This window comes from Dromiciops gliroides, chromosome 6 (assembly GCF_019393635.1).
Source record: "Dromiciops gliroides isolate mDroGli1 chromosome 6, mDroGli1.pri, whole genome shotgun sequence".
Lineage (NCBI taxonomy): Eukaryota > Metazoa > Chordata > Mammalia > Microbiotheria > Microbiotheriidae > Dromiciops > Dromiciops gliroides.
In genome coordinates this window covers 215,732,841-215,755,520 of record NC_057866.1, presented here as the reverse complement: position 1 = coordinate 215,755,520, position 22,680 = coordinate 215,732,841, and the positions used below count along the sequence as shown (strand labels likewise).

The 22,680-nt window shown below is 36.9% G+C and overlaps 1 protein-coding gene across 3 annotated transcripts in view; it reads left to right on the top strand.

Annotated features, from left to right (window-relative positions):
• Positions 1 to 22,680, top strand: part of LOC122731518 (bifunctional heparan sulfate N-deacetylase/N-sulfotransferase 3) — a 230,118-nt gene that overhangs the window by 169,936 nt on the left and 37,502 nt on the right. For all 3 annotated transcript variants that reach the window (XM_043971676.1, XM_043971674.1, XM_043971675.1), the window contains exon 7: positions 22,376 to 22,558. In XM_043971676.1, coding sequence (XP_043827611.1) covers positions 22,376 to 22,558 — 183 coding nt within the window. The remainder of the gene's footprint in view (positions 1 to 22,375; positions 22,559 to 22,680) is intronic.

Here is a 22,680-nt window from a genome sequence, read left to right as displayed (position 1 = left end):
TCAGAGTCTACAGAGGAGCCCACACATTCTTCATGAGACCAATTTCTTACCAACAGCGCTCTCAGGATTTTGAGCAAAAAAAAATAAAAAATAAAACTCTTTGGATTACTTTATCAATGTGTAAAATGCCACTATAATCCATTATTTCATATGTTGCTTTCTCATCTCCTGGTGTCCTCTAGGTGACATTTGCCACCAGAATCCTTACCATTTTTATACTGGCAGTATAACTACCTAACTTTTCTTCAGCTCCAAGGTCATCAATTTTCTCCTCCATTTCTTTTCTTTACCAGCTTAGTCCTTCCTTGAATGCACTTCTGTTTCATTCAATAAGTTGCTAAAACACATCTTGCTTCTAATTCTATTTCCTTTCTTACTTTGTTGTATTATTTCTGATCTTTCACAAAATTATGCTCAGATGGACTCTTTTGCTCTTATTAAGGGAGATGTCCTAACTCTGCTTTTCTCTTTTGACATGGAATTTTAGCACAAAACTCCTTTCCTCTATAACAGTTTTGTTGGGAATAGAGCCCACACAAATGTGCCCAGTTCCCGTTAAGTAACCATAGCCCTACTCACTGCTTTTCATTCAAGCCAATGATGACTGTATGATCCTAAAATACTGGACTATGTCACTACCCTGAGTATTAAACTCTAGTGGCTTCCCATGAACTCTCAGATCAATTGGAATTCCTGTTTCACAACCTAGCCCCTGTCCACCTTTCCAGCTTTAGTATACCATTACTCTTATTCATTCCCTCTTCAGTTTGGACAAACTGACCTTCCTACTATTCTTCACATACATTTCATCTTCCATTTTTTTACTTTTACACAAGCATGACATGGCCTGCATCCTCACCACTGGCTCTTAGACTTCCCAGTGTGCTTCAAAGATCAGCTTAAAAACAGTACATCATACATGAGTCCTTTCCTCATCTTCCAGTTTCTATTGTCTCTCACCTAACTCCCTTTCCCTCTCCCTCTCCCTCCCTCTGTCTTCGTTTCCTTCTCCCTCCCTCCTTCTCTCTGGCCCCCTTTCCTCCCTCTGTTTTCTAGTTGTGTGTACATGTATATATTTGTATTTTTTATTTAATTATATGTGCCAATGACTAGTAAAAACAGGTAACATTTACGTAGTGCTTACTGTGTGCTAGGCGCTTTAAAACTCTTATTTCATTTGATTCTGGGCCTGGCACTCTATCCACTGAGTCACCTAGAACCCCTATATGTGCCACATATAGGGTAAATTTGGGCTATTATCTATTTTATATTTCAAATATCTTAGTAAGCAGTAATTACATATGCTTCATAATAATTGCTCAGCCACACAGGAAATAAAAGGTGATGATCCAAAATACTGTATCAAAAACAAAAGCACACACAACATAATTAAACATTAATAAAAGTTTTCCTGCATTGACTCATTGTGGTGTAGTAGTTACCCAGGCTCTTGAAGGCTATGCCAAACAAGGCACAAGATGTGTCTGATTCTACCTCATTGTAAATGTTTTGATGTATAATCTCAATAACAATCTATATCTTCTTTCTGGGAGCTACCCTAGCTAATTATATAGAGGCTTATCAAAACCTAAATCTGCCATTTAGGACTTGTATGACCTTGAGAAAGTTAATTGATTGGACTTCAGTGTTCTTCTCTGTAAAATAAAAGGTTTAGATTGAACGACTTCTCAGGGTGTGCATCTTGAGCAAGCTATTTGATGTCATTAGACCTCAGTCTCCTTATCTATAAAAGGAAGGGGTTGCATTTAATTACTTCTAAATTCCTTTGAAGCTCCATCTCTATGGTTATATATTGGAAGTACTTCCTTTGAGAAGTGAGTCAGAACATAGTAGATGTAGTAGATACCAAATAATACTGCACATAGGAAAAAATGACTAGCTTCTAAAAGGTAGAAAAGCTGGTTACTGCTATGAGAGTAATTTTCAAATCAGTTATTTGTACACTGTTAGACAACTGACCTTTTCAAACAAAGAAACATATATCACAATAGTAGGAAAGTAAAAATGACAAAACATGACATTTGAATGAGGTAGTTCTCATTTAAATGTGCCGTTCACACACACACACACGCACAATGTGAAATGGATGAAAGGAGAGACTGCGATGTCGCCATTGATCGCCCATTTTCTTGGGAAGTTGAAATTATGTAAGTGAATCGTGATAATAGGGAAACCAACAGCTACTAGAAACCTTGTTAGCAAACACTTGATTTTCTTGACAGGCTGAGAAAACAAATCATCCAATTACAACAGCAGAAAATAGACCCATTTCTAAAATCATATTTGGGAGTAAAGTGGAAGATTATGAGCTTCATCATCTTTCAAAATAGGAAGAAGCAGTAAATATTGACTGAAAGCTTGGTGAGAGACCCAATTAAGCTATCTTATCCTAAAAGCATTTAATGCTAAAATGGAAGGACAACACACACACACACACACACACACACACACACACACACACACAGAGTGAAAATGATTTGTTTGGCTTTATACAACTCCTTTCTCTATCACTGGCAATGATATTACAGTTGAAATATAGCTTGAAGGGGGCAGTTAGTTGGCACAGTGGATACAGCACTGGCCCTGGATTCAGGAGGACCTGAGTTCAAATCCAGCTTCAGACACTTGACGCTTACTAGCTGTGTGACCCTTGGCATGGCCCTGAAAAAGAGAGAGAGAGAAAGAGACAGACAGACAGACAGACAGATGAAAAAGAGAGAGAGAGAGACAGACAGACAGAGAATGACACCTCTCGCATACAGTTCATTTAAAATAATATAATCTTTAAAAAAGAAAGAAATATAGCTTGAAAAAGTGGTGAAGACACTCTGAAAGAAGGGAGTTTTGTAGGGGATGTAAAGAGAATCACGTTCAAAGACATGGAAGTATTAATGACCATGGTATTTACAGAGCCTAAGTCTAATGAGCTTGGAGGGGCCTTGTTGGAAAAGAATCATAACAAAATAATAATAATTGACTAATGTTTCTTATATCATTTTAAGAGTTTGTAAATTCCTTTGCTTATAGTCTTATTTGTTCTTCAGATTATAACATACACTTGTGAGCCACATGTTATTATGCCCCTTGGATGGCCTCAGAGAGGTTAAGTGGTTAGCTTAGGACCACACAGTTAATGTCAAAGGCAGGTTTTGAACCCTGTTCTTTTTATCGCTAAATTCAATGGTCCTTCTACTATATATCACTGTCTCTCAAAATGATTGAAAAGAGCATTTGGTAAGATGCAAGAAGACCTGGGTTTTTATTAGGTAACCATCATTGTGCTTCCTTTGTATATACTTATATCATTTTTAGATATTTGCTTATCTGTATCCTCCGACAAGAATGTTAAGCACCCTGAGGATAGGAACTGTTTCATTTTTGGCTTCATATCCTGAGGACCTAGCAAAGATACACACAATAGATACAAATTACTTTTTAAAATCTTGTTTAATTAATTTGATTTGAATTTTTAGTTGTGTGGCCTTGGCCAAGTCACTTCACTCCTCTTGGGATCAGTTTCATTCCGTGTTTTTCTTGTTTTGTTGTTGACTTACTGGGATTATTTATTTGCCCAACCTATCACACAGGGTTGTTGTGAGAATCAGCAAGATAAACTATATGCTAGTGTCTAAATGTAAGGTACTAAGATATTATGTTCTGAAGTTGTAAAAATAAGGCAGTAAAAGTAACCACAAATTACAAAGGTTGTTGCCATTTACCTCTTTCTCATAAAAGTGAACTAGGAAATGGATTTCATTCTGTGACCATCTGTGACTTCTTGCACAATGAAATGTGGCTGTAGTCTTCAGCAAAATTAATCTAAATCAAAGGCTGAATAAACCATTCCAAAGCTAATTATTCGCACTCAATAAAATTAGCAGCCACATTGTTTTTTATCAATGCCCTTTAACATCTCATTTTGAAAACAATCTTTATTCCAGCATTGAGAAACACTTCAACCTTCTTCTAATCAGACTCAGCCCATGCTTTAGCTTCTGATGTTTAACTTTACAGAAAACATCCCCATCTTGTGGATTTATAGAATGTTACTGGTAAAAATCACTACATCTATATTGTGTTTTCAAAGGCATGTCTATAAATGGGGTTGTTTTAAGTCTCTATTTCTATTGTTTCCATGATAGCTCTGGTTGTCTCTTGCTGTTGTTCCTGATTACCTGTCCTTTCCCATTTCTGTAAACAGTACAAACCACAAGTCAGTATTTTTCAAGGACAGTAAAAAGGACTTACTAAATTTCTATACAAAAACTTAAAAAAACCCACACATTTATGTTCTTATATCCTGGTGGGAGAAATGGAATACACTAGAGGCATGTGATGGTAAAATTGCAGTTTAATTATCTCCCCAAAGAATGATATACTGGACAATTGAAACTTAATGGGTACACATACTGCAGTCATTAAATACCTATGGGACAATAAAAGAGATTTTGCATATTTAGTCAAAGCTTATATTTATTTTGCATAAACTTATGTATGTGCTTGACTTACCCTAAAGGATGTGATCTCCTTGAAGACAGGGGTTGTTTCATATTTGAATTTTTAACATCGTCACCTAACACAATGCCTGACATATAACACTTAATAAATATTTAATTCATTGATTTCTTAATAAACACAAAAGCTATCTTATTTCATTCAAGATGTGTTTATACTAAAATATTTCAGGATTAAACATCCTCTGCATTCTTTTAAAGTATTTTTAAGTATAAGACGTCCTTATCGACTAGTGGCAAACTGGGAAATCAACCTCATTTATGTGGTTGCAATTTTCATGAAGACAAAGTTGGAAAATGGCATACAGTTGAAAGTTGGTAACAATATGTAAAGTCATACTATGATAATTAATTTCTTGTAGCTCTGATTTTATTAGTATGAGTGTAACTTCTAAGGAAGCCAATTATAAACTGGCTAAACTTCTCATCTTGTTTAACTCTTTTTTAAAAATATAAGTATTTTCTTATTTTCCAGTTACATGTAGAGATAGTTTTCAACATTGGTTTATATAAGATTTCCTCCCTCCCCTCCCTCCCCGCCTCCCCTAGACAGCAGGTAATCTGATATAGGTTTTATATATATAATAACATTAAACATATTTCTGCATTAGTCATGTTATGAGAAGAATCAGAGAAAAAATGGAAAACTTGTGTAACTCTTGTTCCTTTTCCTCATAAATCCTACAATGTCCGGTTCAATTATTGTATATGTGTCGGTGCATTTGAGCACACTTTCTTTTTCATATGTAATAAGCATTGCTCATTAAGTAATCAGTTCTCAATGCTAAATTGTCTATAACAAGTGCTTGTGGCACAAGGAGGATATAGTGTGTATTTTTAATATCTTTTTTTTTGGTGAGGCAATTGGGGTTAAGTGACTTGCTCAGGGTCACACAGCTAGTAAGTGCCAAGTGTCTGAGGCCAGATTTGAACTCAGATACTCCTGAATCCAGGGCCAGTGCTTTATCCACTGCGCCACCTAGCTGCCCCTTTAATATCTTTTTAACTAAACAGGCCTGGAGTCAGGTAGCTCTGAATTCATATCCAGCTTCATGTACTTACTATCTGTTTGACATCGGGCAAGTCACTTACTCTTGTTTGCCTCCGTTCCTCATTTGTAAAATGGCAATCTACTACAGTATCTGCCAAGAAAATCCCAAATTGGGTCATGAAGAGTTGGACATGACTGTAAAAACAACTGAACAACAGATTTTTCTATAATCTCACCTGAAATGTCCTTCTAATATGTCTTTAATTAGCTATTTACCCTTCCACTTTAATTGGCTTATTTTTCTATCTTCTGTTTCTAGGAACTACCTTATTTTCACTGTCTTTTCTCTAACATCTACCTATCCCACAATCTTTCATTCAGCTTAGAAAAAATAGTAATGTATAAAAATGCTACTTAATTAATGGTCCCCAGATAGTCATTAATGGCTGAAAATGTAAACAATTGGTGAAAGAGACTAATCAGGATGACCCTGAAGTTCCCTAATAGGTCAGTGTCCCCAGGTACCTTGATGTGATTACATTCCTGGGGAAGGATTAAAAAAGGACGATATTTTTTTGCAGCTGAATAGTGTAGGTCCCACTGGACCTGAAATTAGGATAGACCTGCATTCAAATCCAACTTCAGATACTAGTAGGCAAATCAGTCAATCATTGTTTGCCTCACTTTGCCCATCTGTAAGAAAGAGTTAATAATAGCATCTCCCTCCCAGGTTTGTTGTGAGACTAACTGTAAAGTCCTCTGTAAAATTTACTGTGTTGTATTAATATTAGCTGCTATGCTTATATCTCTTTTCTCTATGAGGTATGAAACCTCAGCTAACTCTGGTATTTCCATCCTAATGTGGAAACGAATTTCTTTTGTAATTCATTTTACTCTTGCCTATTTAACCTTCTCATTCCTTTGAGCTCAGCTCCATACAAACCCTCTTCTTATACCATCATTTCCTTACATCTGTGCTCTCACTGACATAGGTGCCGCCTTCACTGGTGCTGATAACAACCTACCTATACTGATCCTGTGAGATTTTTGGTGTTCTGTGTTTTCACAAATCGTCCATAGAGGATTCCAATAGCTATAGACCCTCTTCTAGTCCTTTTTATTTCAATATTTTGTGGGTACCAGTGTGGAACTCAGACTATTCATCTTTGATTCCTCACTTCCACTAAATGGCTGCTTCTCCTTCTTTTCCAGCCACCTGCACTTTGGATTCTTCTTGTTAGTCAGTCATTCAATAAATATTTATTAAGTGCCTATTATGTGCCAGGAACTGTGTTAAGCTTCTCAGATTCTGATGTTTTATGATTCAGCACCATATAACACATATGCAGGAGAATAGAGATAGAGGCATTATGTTTTCATTAATCTGGGGAACTCCAACATGAGGAAATTATTTCTCCCAATACATATAGATACCTTTTCTGTGACCTAGGTCCTTAGCAAATCACCTAGAGGGAATTGAGAATTTAAATGACTTGCCTAGGTAAGCATCACAGCCAGGTGAGCATCAAATGCTGGCTCAGAGACCAGTTGTCTATCTAACATACCTGCAGAGGAGAATATTAGTAATGGAGGGGGAAAATGGCTTCTCTGTCAGGGAGAAGCTTGGGATAATACAAAGCTCTAAAAACTTTCTGGAATGTCGCCTAGTGTGGCCCTCCCATTTTTTGGGGGGCAGGGCAATGAGGGTTAAGTGACTTATACAGGGTCACACAGCTAGTAAGTGTAAAGTGTCTGAGGCTGAATTTGAACTCAGGTCCTCCTAAATCCGGGAACACCGTTTTACCCACTGTGCCATCTAGCTGCCCCCTCCCATATGTTTTTAACATTTAACAAGCTGCTGCAGTGCTTAGCTCAAAGGGACTTTGAGTGTTAGGTTGTTCCCCCCTGCTCCCAATATCATTAAGTGAAATGGGCTTTGAGAAATATAAAATTCAATTTATTCAAACACAAACCAGAAGCTGGAGTTTCATCAGGGAGCACCAACTTCATTTAAAGCAGGTATGCACTTACATTCCCTTTGAGAAAATATTTTGAATTCCTGCAGGTTATAATAAGGACAACTAAGGATGTTTAATTAATCTACTGACTCTGTGTCTTTGCAAACCTGTTTCTCTATTCCTGTGGAGGACAAATGTTGCATAGCTAAGAGGCTAAAAAAGTAAGCAGAGAACAAGGGGGGCTTTATTGTAAATTGGGCCCAACATTTCTTTTATCTTTATGTTCAAATAGAGATTTTTCTGAACCACTCTTTTTAATCTAGAAGAAGCTTCAAGCATATTAATTATTCTGTCATTTTGTGAGTCTAATGGAGCAAGAACAGCTGTTGTCTATTCTCTGATTACCTGCAACTGAACTTTCCTGAGTAATGTGGAGACAATGTCGGAACAGCACTTACAATGTACACAGTGGAAGATTAATTGGATATAGGTGGCCTGAGAGTTAGATTCACTCCTGTAACATGTAAACGTTTGTTCAGTAACTAAAATAATGGCACAGCATTAAACCAATGGTATGTGTGCCCCTGGCATGTTACAAAAGGACTAATCAATCATCAATCATTAGCTTGTAATGAAGGGGCTTCTGAATATAGATAGAGAAATAAAGTGAACAACTTAAATGCTATGAAAAGATGAATTGTTCGAAGCCAAATCGCTTTAATTGACATTGACCTCCTTCACGGCCCCTTCGAAATCTGTCCCTAATTGAGAATTATTGGCTTCTCATACCAGCTTTCCTTCATGGATAATCACCAGATCCCCTAATCAAAAATGTTAAAAGATCTCTGCCAAGTCTTTTTGAAATAAAACTTTCCTTTCAAGGCCTGCAACAATGATTTAGGAACAAGGTGAGAAAGCAGGATGACGATGAAATGATGTTATATTTTTAATGTGCTTTACAAACATTAAAATGTTATATAAATCCTAGCTATTATTATGACTATTAAAATGAGGAGAATTAACTTTAATTATAATTCAATACTTTAATACGTGGTGGGTGAGGTAGGAGTGTAATTTGGCCTCTTAGCACATACCTCCTTTTATCCCTCCCTCAGAGTACTTGTCCAGTAGGTTGTCATAGGTGGGGACGTCCGACTCTTTTGACACAAAGGTTCCTCCCCTAAATAATGTCTGGGGTAGGGTTTTGTGTTATAGTCCGGGTTTTGAAGCCACCAAATGAGGTTTAAACACTATTCTTGAGGGGGCAGCTAGATGGCGCAGTGGATAGAGCACCGGCCCTGCAATCAGGAGTGCCTGCGTTCAAATCGGGCCTCAGACACTTAACACTTACTGGCTGTGTGACCCTGGGCAAGTCACTTAACCCCGATTGCCTCACAAAAAACCAAAACCAAACCAAACAAAAACAAAAAACACTATTCTAGAAACTGCATTAGTTTCCCTTAGTGAGATGATCTTGATTGAGTCATTTCACTTTTATGACTCAATTTCTTCCTCTGTACCATTGCCAAAAACCAAAGGTCTTTTCTCACTCCTGCTTTTTAATTCCTCTCCATCATTTGACACTACTGCTATGAAGAGTTTCACCATTCTTCCATTCATTCAAGTTCACAGCCCAGGAATCTTCTTCATTCTCATTCATACCCTCTAGCTGATCAGTTACAAAGCCTTATTGATTCTAGTTATAGAGCATTTCTATTACTCTCCCTCCTCTTTCTAATAAACCAGCCACCAGCATAATTAAGACTTTCATCACCTTTCATTTATTTTAGAGTCTTCTTGTCTGTCTCTAACCTATACTTCATATGCATAAGAAATTAATATCCCTAAAGCACAGAACTGACCATGTCATTCTTCTGCAGAAAGTTACAGTCCCTGTTGCCTCACCAACCTGTCTTTCCAGGCTGATTCCACATGCACTTCAGGTTCCAGGCAAACTGGTCGACATGTTGTTCCCCACAGAAGGCATTGGATCCCTTACCTTGTTACCTTTGAAAAAGCTGTCTCCATATCTGGACAGGCTTTTCCTTTATCTTGTATGCCACTTAAGGCTTAGCTCAAATGGTGTTTTCTTATTCCTCATTGCTTAGCACTCCACCTCAAAATTACTTTGTATTTGTTTGTGAATATTTTGGGTAGTCCCTTCCTCCTTAGGGGAGAATGAAAGCTAGGGGTGAGGGAGTTGCTCCTCAGCATGGTTAATGGAGGATGTTCCCTTAGAGTATGGTCCTTACGTTTCAAAGGGGAGGCAGGAAGAGGTATGAGAGTTTGAGAGGGCAGAGTTCGCTACTTTAATATACTCATTGAGTTCTATGTCTGAAGCCAATAAACCACTTTTCACCACGATACAGTGGGAACCCCAAAAACACCATGGCTAACAGGAAAGAATCAAGGAAATCTACATCTACTTTGAAGTGGTGAAAGGGCCTTCTATTATATAGGATCAGAGGTAACACACCCCATCATTCGCTTTGTACTGGCATCTCTGGAATTTTGGCTAAACTTCTACCAAAAGGAGGTCCTACAGGGATACTACATGGGACATTGGTGTAACCATTGGTTTTCACAGGAGAATGCAAGTATCCTAAGGGCCAAGGTAGTTCTGCTTTTGTTGTTGTACAAGCCTAGCGACTATTATACATTAAACACATAACAAATATTTGTTAGACAGAATTGAAATTAATAAACTATAATAATAATTGTACTATCTACCCATAGGGTTGTGACAGAAAATATAAAGAAAATAGCAATTAACATCTGAGATTTTAAAATGACAAATTATTATATACTCTATAGCAGTGACAATAGATAGCAGTCATTCATTTTATTTTATTTTATTTTATTTTATTTTATTTTTTTGCAGGGCAGTGAGGGTTTAGTGACTTTCCCAAAGTCTCACAGCTAGTAAGTGTCAAGTGTCTGAGGCTGGATTTGAATTCAGGTCTTCGTGAATCCAGGGCCATGCTTTATCCACTGTGCCACGTAGCTGCCCTCACAGTCATTCATTTTAAACAGTAAGAACATTGGATTAAAGGATCCTGGCAGATGTACCGCTTTTGAAATGGGATGTTCTGGGATCATATCCTTCCTTTGATAATTACTAGCTGTTATGACTGTAGGTAAGTGACTTGCCTCAGTGTCCCCAAACATAAAATAGTAAAAAATTAACATATACCTCACAGAATCATTTGGTGAATCACCAGAGAACATATCAACATATATACACACACAAACACACATACATATATATGTGTTTGTATGTATACATACATATATATACACACATATATACATACATGTATGTGTGTATATAAAACTCACTGTGTGAGACAAAGCATTATATTAGTCAACTAGCCCCTTCCCTGGATTTTAAGCCTATCATCCCTCTGACAGGAGGTGGGTGGCATGATTCATCATCTTTAGTTCTCCAGACTCATTGCTTATAACTGCCTTAATCACAGTTCTAAAACCTTTCAAAATTTTTTCTCTATAATATTGTTATGTTTGTTCTTCTAATTGCATTCATTTTATTCTACAATAGACCACAGAGTTCTTCCACCTTCCTCTGAAACTTTTTACTGCACTATTCCTTTTTGTGTAGCCATTCCTCCATATGTTGGTACCCCTTACTTTCTAGTTTGGGGCAACTATTAAAAGAGCATCTATAAATATTTGTCTTTTGCACATAAGTTTTTTTGTCTCTTTGAACGATATGATAGTGATATGATAGGGAATGGGCTTCATGTATGTAGAAAAGCCTACATAGGGCTAGAAGTTTGTAATTGTGTGTAACTAGCTTCTTATTCCCCTTATTCTTCTCTAAGGGAGACTTGTGTTCTTTCCAGGAGGGGAAAGAGAAGGTTAGATCCAGAGTACACCTTTCTGTTCTCCTCAGAAAGAGAGGAGTACTGTGCTAAGATTATATCTATCTTCTCCCTTAAATATTGTTTGTCTAGGGGTTATGATCAGGTCCCATATCAATTTTGATCACTTCATCATTTTGGGGGGGGCATTGAATCTTAAGCTCTATATGCAAAGATTTACCCCTTCCTTATGAAATATTTGTTCCACAATGAAAACATATAGTGAATAGCAAAGGAATCCGTCTATCCAAATCATTAGTAAAATCAGAAATCAGAAGGTGTGCATAGGAGAATGAGTGGAGGAGCTCTTCGTTTGGGAGAGAGGTAACAGAGCTTAATCAAGAGAGTATCCTTGGGGGCGGCTAGGTGGCACAGTGGATAAAGCACCGGCCCTGGATTCAGGAGTACCTGAGTTCAATTCCGGCCTCAGACACTTACTAGCTGTGTGACCCTGGGCAAGTCACTTAACCCCCATTGCCCCGAAAAAAAAAAAAAAGTATCCTTGATCTCACCAAGGTGAAAAACTTCCTGAAATCTCCAGAGTAGCAAGCTAGTAATAGGGGCATGAGGGAAACTACCAGCTTCTGTCATATTTTCAGTCTTTTTCTTCAGCAACTTGAGCCAGGGTAGGACTCTTCCAGTCACTCATGGCCATTTCACTCTCATTCTCCATACTTGCCCTACCCTTCTAAGTCAAGAGTACTCAATGTCTCATTCACAGGTTGTCTTCATCTTCGGTCGGTTAACCACAATAGCTGCAGAGTGCAGTGTCCAATTGTCCTCTCTTTACTTTTCCTTTTGTCCTTTCTTCATTGTCATAGTCTAGTGAAATCCTTTCGAAGTTCTACTTCCTCTTTCCTGCGGTCCCTCATAAGTTCTACCTTTTCCTACATCAATTGTCATCCCTGAGTGTGGTAAATTGGCCCCTAAGTTAAGTTCATTAATTTCAACACTTCATAAAGTTCTCAAGAGCCATTTTCTAAATGAACCCTTTCCCAATTCCTTTCCCTCCCCACAATTGCTAGTGTCCACCCTCCCTAAGCTGCCTAGTATTTATTTTGTGTTTAGTCTTTATGAAAATGCAGAATGGGCAGAGAGAAGAGAGAGCTAGTCTTGGAGCCAGAAAGACCTGGGTTCAAGTACAACCTCTGACAAAAGCTCCTTCTTTGATCCTAACCAAGTCACTTAATCTCTTGGACCTGTAGGCAGCTTTCTAAAACTGAGCTACAAAGAAGGCACTCACTTGCATTGATAGAGGGAGTGTCCTCATCCAAGAGTTCCCCAGGCCAATTAAAGTACCAATTTGGGTCCTATCCCCTTGTAATGATTGGAATGACACCACCTACTGGAGACTTACTATAGGAAAGCTCCTCCATGAAGGAAGGTCTTTGAGGGCAGGACCATGCGTCTTTTCTTTGGTGTCAGGAAGTGACATTTGCTGGTGGGAGGAGGAAGGGGGAGCCGGGCGCTCTGCCTCTTTCTCTTTCCCTGGGGGGATGCTGGTGGAGAAGGGAGCTAGAAATGTGCTCTCCCTTTGATAGGAATCTAGGCCTTTTCTTCTCTCTTTACCAAATTCTTATTCTCCTTAATAAATGCTTAAAAGTCTAACTCTTGCTAAAGCTTATAATTTATTGGTGACCACTCATTAGATATTTTAGACTGTTTAGCTAGAATTTTAGCCCTTAACATCCTTTATCCTGTATGTACTTGTTTTCTCCTCTGAGAGACCAAGCTCTTTGAGGGCAGAGAACGGTTGATTTTATCTTTGTATTCTCTGGATCTAGCCAAATTCCTGGTACATAGTGACAGTTAATAAAATGCTTGCTAATTGAATGATGAGTGCACTTTTAGAAAAAAAATATTGAAAAACACTCCATTAAAAAAACACAACTTTAAGTTTATCCTCAGGGAGTCTCCCCTATTATGAATCCCCCATCTCATTTTACTCAGCATGCCAAGGCTTCTCTGTCAGGGAATAGATTCACTCAGAGTAAGGAAAAGGGACTTGTTATTTTCCAATTGTAGTTGCATTTTCAGGAGGACATAGAGCAATGAATAACTCAAAGAAATGAATTACAAGTGATAGAATTTCAGGTATTAATAGGAGAGATATTTGTGGTTAGGGGCCCATCACAAATTTACAAAAATAATCCAGTCATTATTTTGGGAATAATTGGTGAGAGGTTTTTTGGGGGGTGGTCCTATTTTTTATGCAGCCCTTTAAGTATTTAATAAAATTCAACAGCATTTTACATACCTACAATATGCATTCAATTAGCTTATACTGTATGGTGATCTGTGAACTACAGCCCTTCTATACTATGACTATTTTATGATAAGACTACTGCAGTGTCCCTAAAACTTGTAAATAAATTTGTGACACCACCCTGTTATTGAGCCTCACATTTATTTTTCTAAAATGGGACATATGATAATTATTACATTATAAACTCTATTTTTAGCACTAGGAAAACTTTTTGTTGTTAGTACTTGATAAGTTACCAAATACTTTGAATTTATTAGAGTTATCACTCATCTGATGTTTCTTTTCTGTCTAAGTTATCCTTCTTTGAATTCAGTGTCTGATAGGGCTATCTCTTGCCTTTCTCACAAATGATAACTGAATTTGACAGCTACATTTTGCCTCTGCACAAAAACAACTTTTGATCAAATGCATATACATATAGTTTGTTAAATGTGTGCCTTTTGGCAAAATTTCCCATAATTTTAATTTTAAGCAGCTAATTAGTCTTTTGCTTACAAATAATTACTCGGAGGGTATTTATAGTGTGAACTGTCACAGAAATGAAATTAGACCTTGTGTTGGCATTTTTTTTTCATTTCATTCGAAATGAGTATATATTAAACATGATTTATTGTGAGCCACTCAATTTTTATTTTTTAATCTCAGCCATGAAGCATTAAAAAATTAAAGATATTCCCTTTGAGGGAAAGAAAAAAATGCATTTTACTGAACTAGTAACCTTTTCAAGTTTCCTTTATTTCTTTTTATTTTTCTCTTCCAGTGTAGAATTGAAGTTGTTGGCAGGTAAGGAATTGCCAAGAGGTGAACTGACATTATAAATGTAATAGGTCAAAGCAGGTATATGGAAGAAGGATACCATTAAGAAATCAAAGAACATTTTTTGGTGAAAAAATTTCCAATTATTTCTCTGTTGAGAACAACAGCCAGATTGCTTGTCTGCTTGCACTTTCCAAACTAAATAATAATACAACAAACTTGAAAAGGTTACCTGTTCACATATATGTGTGTGTGTGTATGTATATACAAATACACATTTGTTGTATAAATGTATTATGAATATATATATATATATGTACATACATAGACATATATATATATACATATGCATGTATGCGTGCTGATACTATTACTTTTATTTGCCAAAAGGGAAATTTTTTATCCATTAAAAAAGACTAAAGTTCTGGTTTAAAAAGAAATTGAAGGGGCAGCTAGATGGTGCAGTGGATAGAGCACCAGCCCTGGATTCAGGAGGACCTGAGCTCAAATCCAGTCTCAGACACTTAACACTTACTAGCTGTGTGACCCTGGGCAAGTCGCATATCCCCATTGCCTCACTTAAAAAAAAAATTTGAAGTTTTGGGGTTTTTTTTGGGGGGGGCAGAGGTATGGTTTTCATACTGATAAATGATGTCCCCCTACATGGCGGTGTGTTTTAGCTGGAGAACCAAGTCAAGAAGTTTCACTAAGGGAATTTTTTTTTTCAAAAATTCCCCATGAAAACAGATTTTTTGTTTTGTGATACTATGTCTTTTATATGTTTTGCATAATGTCAATATGGATGCAGAAAAATGGAGGTAGAAAAGTGGAAAAAGGCATAGAGGTGGAAGACAGTCTACTTTAAGAAAAGGAGAAAGTTGAATGCTTTCTGCTAAGTGTCCTGGCCATGTATAGAGAGCCTAATTGGGTTTATTGGCTACACATAGAACAATGACACTCACTACATTTTCAAGACTTTTTTTTAATCTTTGTAGTGAATTTTCTCTATTTTTCCTATGGATGGAGCATGTTTTGCTCTCCCCATTGGCTGTTCTAAAAAGTGCCACTCTACTATGAATGGCACAGCAGAAGAAATGTGACCAAGATTATAGAAATATGTTCCAAGAAAGGATAAATAAAACCATTACACAAATTGACAGTATCCTTGACTCCTCCATTTTGTTCGACCAATGTGTAAGTATGACAAATGGATTGTAGATGCAGTGGTGATGAAATAAATGTCTACAGAAGTTGACCTAATGGTTCATAAAATGTGTGTGTGTGTGTGTGTGTGTGTGTGCATGTGCATTTTCACTATGTGTAGATAGATTTTGTGTGTGTGTGTGTGGGGGGGGGCAATGAGGGTTAAGTGACTTGCCCAGAATCACACAGCTAGTAAGTGTCAAGTATCTGAGGGCAGACTTGAATTCAGGTCCTCCTTAATCTAGGGCCAGTGCTTTATCCACTGCCCCACCTAGCTGCCCCCAGTAGATAAATATTTTTTAAAAAAACAACAAATAAGATTTAGGGTGAATGAAATTGGTAAAAGTCTGTCTTTGAGGTCAGGAAGACGGAGGCCCAATTTTTGCCTGTGACCCATTGTGACCCTGGGCAACACTTAATCTCTCAATACCTCAGGGAGATCTTTAAGACTATAAATTATGGACTAATTACTAGTTACTAGTTTCTACACTAGCACTGAACAAATACATGTTTGTTTGTGTACTTGTATACCAACCTATTAAATTACATAGTTTTCAAGGTTGTTGCTGTTATTGTTGTTTTCCTTCACAAGAAATGGAAATTTGAAACCTTACTTTGAGTTTTATGAAAACAAATCATTTCAGAAGCACCATTTCTGAATTTTCAAAAAGTTGTAATTGTTAAGCTGCATTAGAAAGAGATCATAAGGGGCAGCTAGATGGTGCAGTGGATAGAGCACCGGCCCTGGAGTCAGGAGTACCTGAGTTCAAATCCGGCCTCAGACGCTTAACACTTACTAGCTGTGTGACCCTGGGCAAGTCACTTAACCCCAATTGCTTCACTAAAACAAAACAAAACAAAACCAAAAACAGGATGATCCTGAGGCAATCTTTTCCAAACTTCCCGTTTTACAGATAAGGAAAATGAGGCACAGAGCAGTTAAATAATTTTTCCCTAAGTTATCCAGTTAATAAGCTGCAGAACCAGACACTACAAGTACTTTCATTATATAAAAATTCTAAGGTAAATCCTAACCTGAGATAGAGTGATAAGAACCTCTGGGCCTGGTTCAAATAAATCTTGATCACCACGGAAGCCTTCCATGGTTGAACATGGCTGGATTTGCTCAATGAAATAGAATACCATTCCTTTCTCTTATTTTCTTGTTCATAATAGTAAACAGTTATATTTTTCCAATTTCTTATATTATTACCCTTTAATATATTTTCTCTCATCTCCAATGCATTATACATTATCCAGGTTTATTTATTTCCTTCTTTTAGTTCCTTAATGCTTAACATTTAATTTTCATTCTGATGATGATGATCATCATTATTATTATTCATTCACAGGAGACTATATATTTTAGTAAAGTGCTCTCTTAATACTTGAACTTTTCTGATGGCTTGGCTTTGCAGCCTATTGAGTGCCTGGGAGGTTTTCTTTGACACTCCCATTATATCTGGAAATCATAGCCAAAGGAACTGTTTGGAATTGTCAACAATCTGATTAATAAAAGCAGTTTGAAATACCCTATAGAGTCAAAAAAATGCCCTTGCTGTGAAGACTTTTTCAAATTCTTTATGAATAAAATAGCTTCATTTCTGTATAAATTGGTTGCATCCATAGTAACAGTCACAATTCCTTCTGTCTTATTTACCTAAATTTTGGGCCTTTTGCCAGGAGGAGGTTTTACACATTTTGTATCTTTGCTACTATCAGTTGCAGAAAGGGTCAGATGCTATAACTATTATCAATGAGGAGATTATATCTATAATTTATTAATTATAAATAAATATATTAATTAGTATAATATAAATATTATTTATACATAATATTATATAAATAACTATTATCCCAAAAAGATTATTCCAGAGGAAGGACCTCAGATAGTTTGTTCTTAGAACGTCTTTTTTTTTTTTAAATGTATGAGGTATTTTATTTTTTCCGTTACATGTAAAGATAGTTCTCAACTTTTGTTTATACAAGCTTTACAATTTCAGATTTTTCTCCCTCCCTCCCCTCCCTCCCCTCCCTCCCCCCTCCCCTAGACAGCAGGTAATCTGATATAGGTTATATCTATATATCTCTATACATATACATATAGATATATATATACACACACACATATATATATATATATATACACATAATAACATTAATCCTATTTCTGCATTAATCCTGTTACAAGAGAAAGAATCAGAGCAGTGATGCAAAACCTCAAAATAGAAAAAAAAAACAACAGCACCCAAAACAAAAGAAATAATATGGTTCAATCAGCATCTATACTCCACAGTTCTTTTTTTCTTTTTTTTCTTGGATTTGGAGATCCTCTTCTATCATGAGTTCCCTGGAACTCTTCTGTACCATTGCATTGGTGAGAAGAATATAGTCCATCACAGTAGGTCAACACTCAATGTTGATGATACTGTGTACAATGTTCTTCTGGTTCTGCTCATCTCACTCATCATCAGCTCACGTAAGACCCTCCAGGTTTCTCTGAACTCTTCCTGCTCATCATTTCTTACAGCACAATAGTATTCCATTGTATTCATATACCACAACTTGTCCAGCCATTCCCCAATTGATGGGCACCCTCTCAACTTCCAATTCCTTGCTACCACGTAAAGAGCAGCTATAAACATTTTTGTACATGTGGGACCCTTTCCCCCTTCCATGATTTCTTTGGGCAAAAGACCTAAAAGTGGGATTGCTGGGTCAAAGGGTATGCACAGCTTTATCGCCCTTTGGGCATAATTCCAAATTGCTCTCCAGAATGGTTGGATCAGCTCACAGCTCCACCAACAATGCATTAGTGTTCCAATTTTCCCACAGCCTCTCCAACATTTATTATCTTCCTTTTTTGTCATTTTAGCCAATCTGATAGGTGTCAGGTGGTACCTCAGAGTTGTTTTAATTTGCATCTCTCTAATCATTAGAGATTTAGAGCATTTTTTCATATGGGAATAGATAGCTTTGGTTTCTTCATCAGAAAACTGCCTGTTCATATCCTTTGACCATTTCTCAATTGGGGAATGACTTGGATTCTTATAAATTTCTTGGAACGTCTTAATACTCTTGAAAATCAAGACCCCCAAATCCTCTTATTCATGTGGGTTCTATCTACACATGTATGTCTATGTGTATATCTATTTTTGCCTATGTACATATATCAGTATTTAAGGTATTAGAAATGAAAACATCTTACTGTTATTATTAAAATAGTTTTAGCCTCTCAAGCTCCCCAGGAAGCCATTAGAACTGGAAAATGTCCATCTCTCAGGATCTTGTTTTCATTAACTGGATTCAGGGAAAGAGAGAGAAAGAGATGGAAAGACAGAGACAGAGACAGAGAGAGACAGAGAAACAGAGATGCAGAGACAGAGACAGAGAGGCCGAGACAGACAGAGAAGAGGTAGCCAAGAATTTGAAGTCCAGTAGTTCAGTTGTAGCTCATTTTGACAATTACAGGTTCTCACTGCCATGTGTTTATAGCCACCATTTGGGTTGTGGTGATTAAAAAAAAAATCCAACTCTTTCTTTCCATCCCCTTGAAGCAAGTACAAGGAGAGCTAGTAGAGTCCTAATAATATCAAAAGAAAGAGGTGGAACTGTGTCTCTTATAACCTAATTAAGGGGCATTTCATTTCTTCCTGACTCAGTCACCAGCTGTCTTCAACAAAAAACCCCCTCACAGTAACAAATAGGGCATTATTAATCCATCTCAGGAAATTGAAGCACATGACCTTCCCTATGAAGCCATACCTAGTTCCATGGGAGGTGCCCCAGTCCAACAAAGGGATTTCCCCGATAATAAAGGTAGTATGTACTGGACTTAGATTTAGGAAGACTTGGCTTTTTACCTCTCCTATGATACTTAATGACAATATGATCCTAGTAGATCAATTATACTTTATATCAGGGGTCCTTAACCTTTTTTTGTGGCATGGACTCCTTTGGTAGTGAAGCCTGTGCACTCAGAATAATGTTTGTTACCTAGATTTATAACTGAAGAAAATGTTTAAATTCAGTTAGTGAGGTTATTGAAAATAAAGATATATAATTTTTACATCAATATTCATGGATCTATGAAATCTGTCTATAAGGTCCCTTGAGGATTTATAGACCTGAGGTTGAGTACCTACTCTATGGGCTACAAGTAATTATTTTGTACCTATCTATGTCAGAGACAAATTATGTTCTTCATTGGTCAAGGAATTCCCCATAGCAAGAGTTCCCTATGTTAATGAAATTAGTGATCTTTCATATATCCACTTATTATTGTTAATTATATTCACTAAGAAATAAGTTTTTAGCTCCGTGTCTCATTTTTAACCTGTCTTTTCCCCTTTTCCTTATAATTGTTGCTGATTACATTTACATAGTACTTTACACTTTTGAAAGCACTTTTGTCATGGCCACCCTGAGAAGTAGAGATGAAGAAATTGTGGCTGAAAAAGGCCAAGCAATTTGCCTAATGTTCTCCTGGCTACAGATTTATTTAATAGTGCTAATAAATGTCTGGGATGGTTCAGGGAACATCAATAAAGAACATATTCCTCTGAATTACTTTAATCTTAGGATCATCAATTGAAAAACTGAAGTGAGCCAAAGATCATATCACCCAACTCACTTGTTTTACAGATGAGAATGCCAGCAGCAACTTGTACAATATCTCATAAATAGTGAATAGCAGGTCTGTAATCCAACCCCCTATTCTAAATCCAATATATGCTGAGGGGTTATGATGGGAAGAAAGAATTAAGGATCCTGGCTACTTATGGTTATTAAGCATGAATATATTATACTGTGACTCTCTCTGTGCTTCTCTATTATCAGAAGATCATATATTTAGGAAAGAACTTTAGTAGGCATATTTTTCAATTCCCTCCTTTTACAAATAGAGAAACCATAACTTGCCCTACTTCAGGCAGAATTAAATACCAAGCCCATATCCTCTGTCCCTAAATCTATCATCCTTAGCTCAATCAATCTAGCTGAAGAGTACTCATTTTCTTTTTTTTTTTTTTGGGGGGGGGGTGAGGCAATTGGAGTTAAGTGACTTGCCCAAAGTCAAACAGCTAAGTATTCATTTTCAATAATAAAATCCTCACTTATTTAAAGTCAAGTTACTTTTCTGGACACTTCTCCCAAAACACTTAACTCCAAAGAATTGGTACATTTGATTCAATTCAATTTCATGGACATTTAAGAAGTACCCACTATGTTCTAGACACTATGATCTTTTAGGAATACAGTAACAATAAGATCAAAATTGTCCCTGACCATAAGGGGTTTCCATTTTGTTGGTGCATTGAGGAGAGGGGGAAAAGACATGCAAATATATGTATATATCTATGAATAGATATATGTGTCTGTGTGTCTGTATGTACATATATAACATACATAAAGTAAATGAAGGTTGATTTTAGGTCAGGGTCAGTCTTAATAAATGGAAAGCTCACTAGAGGGTTCATGTAGGGAAGGCTATTTGAGCTAAGCAATAGTAGTAGTAGTAATAGTAGTAGTGGTAGTAGTAGTAATAGTACTAACACTAACACTAATAGCAGCAGATGGTATTTAAGGTTTGCAAAGTCCTTTGCAAATAGTAATTTCATTTTGTCCTCAGAACAGTCCTGGGCAGTAGGTGCTACTATTATCCCAATTTTACAGTCAAAGAAGCTGAAGTAGATAGAGGCAAGTGACTTGCTCAGAGTCACATAGTTAATAAGTATCTGAAGCAGAATTTGAACTGCTGTCTGCCTAAGTCCAGGTCCCACTCTTTCTTCACTAGAAGTAATATGCAATCAATTCAGAAAGATGGGTTAGGACCTGATTGAAATGTCTTTCAACACCATTCAGAGAAACTTGTATTTTATCCTAGAGACACTGAAGTTTCTTGGAAAGGAGAGTAACACGGTCAGATTGTGTTTTCAGATTATCTGTTTCACAGTTGTGTTGAGAATCAGTTGGAGAAGGAAGAGACGAGAGGCAGAGAGATTTTTAGGCGGGCAATTTAGAGTGTCTGGGTGAGAAAGGATGAGTGTCTGAACTACTGTGATGGTCATGTGAGTGGACAAGACTAATGTAAGAGACGTAAGGAGTCAGGGGACTAAAGTTCAAAAACAGAATCTGCTGCTTCTTATCCGTGAGACAATTAGTAGTAAAATAGTTTTCTCTCTAAAATAATGAGGTTGGATTAAAAACTCTCTAAGCTCTTTTCAATCTATGAAACTATTTATTAGCCTTAGGGATGTAGATTTTATTCTAATGTAATATCAGACAGGATATAGATAGGCATATATATATGTGTGTGTGTGTGTGTGTGTGTGTGTGTGAATGTATGTATATATCCATGTATATATGTATGTGTGTATGTATGTGTAAATGTGTATGAATACTTCTTTGCCTAATCTAACAATGTGCCTTCATAGGTAATTTTTGAGTCAAAGGTAGTATTTCCATGACTATTGTTTAATTCTTTATTTTATGACCGGTACTCAAAAAGTCTTTGCCTAGTGGACATTTTGGGGGGCAGGGGGAGGGCAGCATTTTTTAAAAATTGTGCCTAGAAAATTCTTATCTTGTAGTGTCATAGCATCACCTCTTCATATCTCAGTAAGGAAGTTTTTTCTACATACTTCCAATTCAATAACTCTCTATGAACCAAAATTCCTGTGAATGTCAGAGGGGGAAAAAAGGCAAACAAAATAGGACTACACTGCCATCTAGTGTCAGCAGCAGTATGGTGCTAGGATTTACTTGGTTGCTTTTGTCCTTTTCAGATCAGCATCTTCATGACCCATTTGTCCAACTATGGGAATGACCGCCTGGGGTTATATACCTTTGTGAACTTGGCCAACTTTGTGCAGAGCTGGACTAACCTGAGACTGCAGACTCTGCCTCCCGTGCAGCTGGCTCACAAGTACTTCGAGCTCTTCCCGGAGCAGAAAGATCCTCTCTGGCAGGTAAGATTTCTTCAACAACAGGACATTATTTGTAAAACCGACATAAGCTAAGGCTAAAATATAAACAAATGCAAAACAAATCCAGCAATAGAACTTTTTTTTTCCTTTTTCTATAAGACAAG